The sequence below is a fragment of the Gadus macrocephalus genome, chromosome 11 (genome assembly GCF_031168955.1).
Source record: "Gadus macrocephalus chromosome 11, ASM3116895v1".
Lineage (NCBI taxonomy): Eukaryota > Metazoa > Chordata > Actinopteri > Gadiformes > Gadidae > Gadus > Gadus macrocephalus.
In genome coordinates, this window is record NC_082392.1 from 3428320 (window position 1) to 3436741 (window position 8422).

Below are 8422 nucleotides of genomic sequence, written 5' to 3' on the forward strand. Positions count from 1 at the left end.
CATCAAAAAGATCCATAAAACATCTGGGTAGTTCCATTTTTTTTAAATAAACAAGTAGTTGGATGGTTTAACCCCATACATCAACCCTTATTTAATTAGTCGGTTGTTAATTGCTCCCTTGAGAAGGTGTTGAGTTATGACGGGGGCTTCGCTTCGCTCCGTGGCCGACAGAGGGCGCTGCAGCTCCTCTAAACGCGCCAGTGCGCCCAATCACCACCTTCACACCGGATTCATCCTCAACGCCACGGCACCGCGAGATTATTCACGACAGTCAGCGCGCATCTCCTCACGAGGAAAACCATCGATCTCCCGGACATCTCCACTCGGATTATAATTCCTCCCCAAGCCCTTATCTTTCTACGTTTCTGTTTCAACACCAGAGAAACACTTACAGGCTGCGCTGGTCGTTAACCCCGAAAAGTACAATCGCTCAACAAAAAACTAAAAAAATCCCCGAATTGAAATCCTGTTGAATCAACTCAACTCGCTACTCAGGGGGCTTTTGGTGGATGTCCGCAGCCGGGCGCATTTTGGGATCAAGGAAACTCCGCACGGTTGCGCGTCTTCCCGCGACGCGTCTATGTCCGACAGGTGCGCCGCGCGGCAGAGACGCGACAGCGGCACGAAGTGGTGCGCTGGTGAGAGAGACGTAATGGTGCAGACCCAACTACTGGGGACCGACCTGGAGTGAAAACATGTGGACTCGGGACGCAGCGTGCAACAGAGCGCTCTCAGCATGAGGAAGAGCCGATATTGGGTCGCCAACATGGGTACGTACACACGCACGGTGTGAAGGTGACATGTGTCGCTGCTGCATGAAGGTCTTGTTTTTGGACACGGTGGGAATCAGAGTCTTTGGAAACTCGCAGCATCCGTTTCTCCATCTCCTCTTGCGATGCGTAGCGTTTTAGGGGAATAATGCCAGAGGCGGACTGAAACACTGATGCCTACCGTTCACCTTTCAGCATCTCAGGTTTATCCGCCCGGTGTTAGTTGAGCACTGATTGCAGGTTAAAAATACGTCTTTCACATAATTGCCTTTGACCAACTATAGATCGTGCTTGATGCATTAGATTATGCATCAGCGTTTTCTGCTGATGTAACCGGAAAAACGCAATTCCCAGTGATAAAGAGGGGAACATATCCATTCTGAGCAGCGATGTGCAAATTAAATGGATTCCCATGTTTCCATTTACCTTCATTTATGCACTAGCCATACATGGGGGGTGGGGTGGTAAGATAGATAATGGGGACTCATTGAGTTAATCTATCTAGTTATTAACCAATCCGAGTCTATCACACTTCATTCTAGTCCATCATGTCACAGAACCACCATGCAAGGTAAAACACAAGTTTCCCTTGTCCCGCCTTTTCACTTTTTGTGTGTGTGTGCGGTGTGTGTATTTCCGTGTGTCTGCAGGACTTCCTCTGCTTCTAAGATGGCTCGCCGTCACCGTCCTGCTGCCAGGCTGTCTGTGCACCCCCCCGAACGGGGCACGGGAACGGCCCTGCGCCCCTAGTTGCCGGTGCGACGGCAAAATCATCTACTGCGAGTCCAGCGCCTTCCGCGACGTGCCCCACAACGTGTCGGCGGGCACCCAGGGCCTCTCGCTGCGCTACAACAGCCTGGCCGGCCTGCGGGCCAGCCAATTCGCCGGGCTCACCCAGCTGGTCTGGCTGTACCTCGACCACAACTACATCAGCGAGGTGGACAGCCAGGCCTTCCACGGGGTCCGCAGGCTCAAGGAGCTCATCCTCAACTCCAACAAGATCACCGTGCTCCAGAACACCACGTTCAACGACATCCCCAACCTCCGCAACCTCGACCTCTCGTACAACAAGCTGCAGGCGCTGCAGCCGGGGCAGTTCCAGGGCCTCCGCAAGCTGCTGAGCCTCCACCTGAGGTCCAACTCCTTGAAGACGGTGCCCATGCGCGTCTTCCTGGACTGCCGTAACCTGGAGTTCCTGGACATCGGCTACAACCGGTTGAGGAGTCTGACGCGCAACGCCTTCGCAGGCCTGCTGAAGCTGATCGAGCTCCACCTGGAGCACAATCAGTTCTCCAAGATCAACTTCGCCCACTTCCCCCGCCTGACCAACCTCAGAGCACTCTACCTGCAGTGGAACCGCATCAAGTCCATCGCCCAGGGCCTGCCCTGGATGTGGACCTCGCTGCACAAGCTGGACCTGTCGGGGAACGAGCTGCAGGAGCTGGAGACCAGCACGTACCAGTGCCTGCCCAACCTGCAGACCCTCAACCTGGACTCCAACAAGCTGAGCAACGTGTCCCAGCAGGTGGTCAACGCCTGGATCTCTCTCACCACCATCAGCCTGGCGGGCAACGTGTGGTTCTGCAACCCCAGCATCTGCCCCCTGGTGGCCTGGCTGCGCACCTTCAAGGGCAACAAGGAGTCGGCCATGATCTGCTCCGGCCCCAAGGAGGTCCAAGGGGAGAAGGCCGACGACGTGGTGGCGGCGGCCAAAACGTGCAGACCCACCGTCGCACCCATGACGACCAGGCCGACCACCACCGCCGCCGCCGCCGCTACGTCCACCGCCGCCGCCAGCACCACGGACCCCACCTCCGTCACCGCGACCTCCACGGACACCACGGACTTCACGGACGCCAGCAGCACCACGCCGGCCCAGGCCCAGCCCTCCGTCGCCCCTTCCCCCTCCGGGCCGGACGAACGGTCGACGTGGAACAAGGCAGCGTCCCCCGTGCCCTCTCCCACGGGGGGGTCCCCGACGGCACCCCCACCGCCGCCGCCGGACACTGAGTACGTCTCCTTCCACAAGATTATAGGCGGCACCGTGGCCCTGCTCTTATCTGTGGCCATAATTCTCCTGGTTATCTACGTGTCGTGGAAGCGCTACCCCAGCAGTATCAAGCAGCTCCAGCAGCGCTCGTCGGTCACAAAGCGACAGAAGAAAGCGCGGGAGACCAATCGCTCAGTGAGCTCCCCCCTGCAGGAGTACTACGTGGACTACAAGCCGTCCCACTCGGAGACGATGGACGTGCTGGTGAACGGGACTGGGCCCTACACGTACACCATCTCGGGGTCCAGGGAGTGTGAGGTATGACCGGGCGAACCTCCAGAAGAAGGCCGTTTCCACAGAGAGGCGGCAGAGGTAAATTGTTCTCTGGGAACGAAAAAAAAACAGTGTGTTCTTCTCATCCGGCCCTCGACTCAGGCTGTGGGGGAGAGGGTTTGGGCTTGGGGAAGGTCACTGCACAGAGAGCCTCGTTTGTGGGAACAGTTTTTGCACCAACTTCTTATTAGCGACGGCTTGGTCGGCTAATTAAAACAGCACATCTTTGTAGTTTTCCGGCATGAGAAATGGCTCGCTGTGGAAAACGTAATTATAGAAAGTAACTGGATCGGGTCCCTGTGCAGGTGACCCCCCCCCCCCCCCCCCCAACCCCCCTCCCTCCCTCAATCCCGGGGGTCTCCAGCGACAGCTGGCGCCGTCTGGCTCGTTTGTTTGTGGCAAACACAGAAAAAAAGTTTGGTGTCCCCTCGGCCGCTGCTGTTTGTTTGTGCGTGTCTTCCCGGGGATCGTTCGTGTGCGTCTGTCTCCACCTCCTCCGCGGAAGTAGTCAGCAGCCACACAGTGTCTTCTGCTCCTGCTGCCCGCGCTCACGCTGCATGCATCTCCACAAAGACCAGAGGGCCGAGTGACCTAGAAGAAGTTAAATATGCGTCGCACCGCCTTGGTTCCTTAGCATGCTAATGGTCTCATGCGTGATTGTGCTTCGGCTACTAACCTCGTGTGGATGCACCCCGGACCACTTAGTTGAAAAGACACACACACGTGCACAGACACAGACACACACACACACACACACACACACGCACACACGCACACGCAAGCGCACACACACAGAGACACACACACACACACACACACACACACACACACACGTGTATATATATAAATATGTACACCCAAAGCAACAGTTATGTGCAAATGTAATTTCTCACGGCAGAGCAGTTCTGGCTGTAAACTACTTTGCGGCATGAGTGAGACAGAGAGCCTGACAGAATGCCCAATCAATTAGATCATGCTTAATTAGCTATCTTTTTGCCTGTGTACTCTTTTTTTCCCCCCATGCATTATAATTCTGCCCATCTATCTTCCACTATCCATACATGTCCCCCCCCCCTGTATTTGGCAGCATCGCTAAGTTTGATTAACAGGACACAGTATGCTAGGGAACGATGGACTGTCAAGTGCAGTCCTGTCATGTGGGCAGTTCACGACGGACCCATCACAGACGCACAAGGCATATTCCTACTCAGTTGTATATGTCAACATAGCTCAGAGAGGAGGCTCAGACAGGGGCGAGGGGGGCTGTGTGTGTGTGTGTGTGTGTGTGTGTGTGTGTGTGTGTGTGTGTGTGTGTGTGTGTGTGTGTGTGTGTGTGTGTGTGTGTGTGTGTGTGTGTGTGTGTGTGTGTGTGTGTGTGTGTGTGTGTGTGTGTGTGTGTGTGTGTGTGTGTGTGTGTGTGTGTGGGGATGGGGATTGAGGCTGGGGTGCGGGGGGTTCATTGCAGACGGAGAAAGTTCTTTTTAATTCTGCATGACTGCAATAATCGAGCCATCCTCTGCAGTCTGTTTAGCAGATTTTGCCTCAAGAACACTAGAGTCTTGAGGTGCTGTCGGGAATCTGCATGAGGAGTGGATCTGTGGGTCGGGGGAACGGCTGGATGGTTTACATGTAGGGCATCACGTCGGGGAGGGTAGGAAAAAACAAAAAAAAACAGAGACGAATCTTCTGTCTTTCGATAAAAAAAAAACTCAGTTGATGGAGAATTTTCCAAAGGTCTGTATAGCAGCCCGGAGGTGATACGGTGCGTTTATCTCATAGCTTCGGATGTGACTTGGGAACATTAAATGTTAAACTGAATGGAGCCTTCTGCTAGTGAGAATGACTAATAGCCTATCAGAGGTAAGGAGCTGAGACAGCTCCTTGCTGTATTCTGTTTCCCCCCTCTCACAGCTACATGCCGTGACGTGCACTTTCAGAATATAATGCAACAACACCGAAGTAGCATGACATGACACTGGAAAGATATACCCCTGAGAGTGCTGAATGCCAGTTTGGTTTCTTTGGTAGTTGGGTTCAATCATCTGGGTATCATTCACCAAAGGAACAACAACAACCAAAGCAATCGTGCTCCCCTCAGTCAATGCATTTTCCAAGCAGGTGCGAGCATCAGAAAACCAATAGTGTACTTTTGCACCATTTCATTTGTTGTGGCTGTAGCTCAATTTATTTTGTTAATACTCAATCACACACAGGGAGCCGGGGGAAGATTGCGACAGCTTGTCATGTAACAGAGAAGTGCCAAGGACTCACACCACACAAACAAAAGCGTCATAAATGCCCCTGATGTCATCAGTAGTCAGTACTCAATAAGATCTAGCCAGCACTTAAACTATCATTGTCACTTTTCAGAAGGAGATTTGAGACAGCAGATTACTGCAGTGATCTTCTTCCCATGCATAAACGAACAGCCGTTGTTTATTTACTTCTCGTTCATAATGTCCCTCTGGTAGGGCAGAGCAGGATCGGCTGAAACATAGCGTTCCGAGTTTCACTTTTGCCGGACTGTGCCTTTCCACTGTTTCATTGCTTTCCCTGGGCTGCTCGCTGTGAGGATATTGCTTGTAGTGCACTGCTGTGCTGAAAGCATCCCACGGAAAAAGCCACAGCCAAAAAATAAGTGTCCAAGTTGGTTAAATGGAAATAATGTATGTGACAGCCAGTGGCAGTTTGTGTACTTGTGGAGCAGCTTGTATTAATAAGGGCAGCACATCTCGCCTGTGGATGATGTAAAGTGGGGTGGGAGACAGCACACAGAATGAGAAAGGACAGATCTAGACCTATGGACTACTCTGCCCTTGGGGTAAAAACATCTTAAATTAAAGTTAAAAAGCAATCATTTCTGCCCCGGCCGGGGTTTGCTTTGGCTGAAAGTCGTAAACTACACTGTGACTTGAAACATATTGAACATCCAATTTACATCATAACCAAGTTTTTTATTTGCTATGCATTCACCCTTAGAAATATTGAGTAATTATTTAGAAAACAACATAATTACATCCACAGAAAATAGGAAATGGTCAGCAAAGCATAGACACATGAGGAAAAACCTCTAATCTGTACTGTTATCTTCTTACTGGTACGCGTTACTTCTGATTGAGATAGCCTTACTTTGGGCATGACTTTGCTCATTCTAATCATGGATTTATTTCTAGGCCCGCCATACTTTAGCAAATCGGGCTAACATTAGCTGTCAACTTGAAAAATTAACCATAGTTAAAGGTCTACAATCTAATGATGCTTGCAAGCCATCAAGCTAATTGTGGAAGAACTCATTTCTCAACACCAAAATGGTGCGTGGTCGATTTTCACTCACTTTTAACTGCCAAAAGTTATCTATCTATCAAAGGCCAAACTGAATTAACACTTCATAAAAAACATTCCAAAGTCTAGCAGCAATGCTTCTTTTAAAATCAATATTCTAGTTTACACACTATTTCCCCTGTCATCACTTTCGGTTTGCATGTACAGATTTTTTTTGTTCTATTAATGTGATGGCATCTTTTAGGTTGCAAGAGACAAACCGCTGTACGCATTAGAGAAATGTCGATTACCAAGAAATCTGCACCTTTCCCCTCCTCCAGTTAATATAAACAGCCCATCCCCTAATTAACTAATTAATTGCTCTGCTACTGCACTAATTGCCTGCTAATTGTTCATGTGTATTACTTTGTGCGCGATGGGATCTTTCCCTGCAGTAGAAGTACCGCAGTCGTGATACATCTGAGTAGTCCCAGTGTCATCGGATGAAAAAGAAATGCATCAAGTCATTTAACTCGGCCTTAAGTTTATTCATCGGTCTACCGTTTCCACTTTCGATGTCGAAAGTCGGCCAACCCAAAATTGAAATATCAGAAAAGCAGCCATTTTATTTGCAAACGCGCCCATACGGAGCCCGGAGATGAAGACGGAGTTGATAGCCTCCTTCATGCGGAGCAGCATGTGTAATCCGTTTGATTTAGCAGTCTCCCTCATCCTGAATCACACCTCGCCGTCTGAGGAAATGGACTGAAGGGAAGGCAACGACTCCTACCGTCACGCTGCCTCTCGCAGGCCGAAATCAACCGGAGCGCGCTGCTGTGCAGATGGACACATTTGTAAAGTTGGCTGCATGTTATTGGTGGTGACGCGTGCTGGGAACAGGTGGAGACAGACCCAATGGGCCGTGCGTCGCTCTGCCCTCGGTTTCCCCCCCCTCTCTCTGTCCGGGGGGGGGGGCTGGATAAATGGGAGAGCACCCCTGTTTTTCTCTCCTTTTCAATAGTGTGTTTCTGTGTGTCCTCGATTCAGCGACCGTCCCCTTTCCCCCGGCAAGGTAGAAGGCTAGGCAAAAGCAGCACCGATGCAGACTGGTGAACTGGGTTAGATGAATCTGTGAATATGATCAGTTATACAAGGTTGTGTAGGGTATAGTTGTAGGCGTCATATTAGTATTCGGACGCAGCCTGCCGATGCGGTCATCTTGGCCTGATCTTCCCACTTTTTGCCGAGCACAAGACATGACCAAGTCAATAGTGTAATCTGAATAATGCATAAATTAAAGGCAGGGACGGGGACTGTTTTCTAAGAGAAAGGTGACTCCTGTAGGGGAGAGCACCAGAGGCGTCTGTGGAAGCCTCCTCAAAGGGCAGAGAGTGTGGAGAGTGTGAGCGCACACCTACGGGACGCGCATCTGTTTACCGTGCAATGCCAGTGCAATCGCTACGCCACAGCCTATGAATACAGGGATGTGTATGTGGCTGTATGTTGTGTGTGTGTGTGTGTGTGTGTGTCACACACGCACACACACACGCACGCACGCACGCACGCACGCACGCACCCTCGCACACACACACACACACACACACACACACACACAGACAGACAGACAGACAGACAGACAGACAGACAGACAGACAGACAGACAGACAGACAGACAGACAGACAGACAGACAGACAGACAGACAGACACACACAGTGTGTGTGCGCGTGCGTGTTGGATAGTTCACGCCCCCCCCCCCACCCCCCATCAAAGAGGGATTGAAGTGGCCAACCAACACTCAAGTGCGTTTGGGAGAGAAAATTGGAGGGAAGTGGAAAAACCAGGATATTGCATGTTCTGTTAAGCACGGAGCGTCAGAGATAAATCAGGGAGGGGAGGTTGTTCTAGCAGCTGGGAAGAGGGGCACTTCATCAAGGATCAGAGGCTCGCTATTGATCTCCTCTCGTCCACGCGTGTTTGACACCGGAAAGTCCTCCGCGCTGCCGCCGGCTCTCTGCGTCCGCGGCCGCGTGCGAACGCAGAGAGCTGAGCCTTCAGGGGCCGGCACGC

At 51.5% G+C, this 8422-nt stretch overlaps 1 protein-coding gene across 1 annotated transcript; it reads left to right on the forward strand.

Moving 5' to 3' along the window:
* The first annotated feature begins 240 nt into the window (after positions 1-240).
* Positions 241-3398, forward strand: LOC132468255 (leucine-rich repeat transmembrane neuronal protein 4). The gene is made up of 2 exons (XM_060065986.1): positions 241-770; positions 1421-3398. The coding sequence occupies exons 1-2, from the start codon at positions 737-739 to the stop codon at positions 3082-3084; spliced, it is 1698 nt and encodes a 565-aa protein (XP_059921969.1). The 5' UTR covers positions 241-736; the 3' UTR covers positions 3085-3398.
* Positions 3399-8422: the final 5024 nt, after the last annotated feature.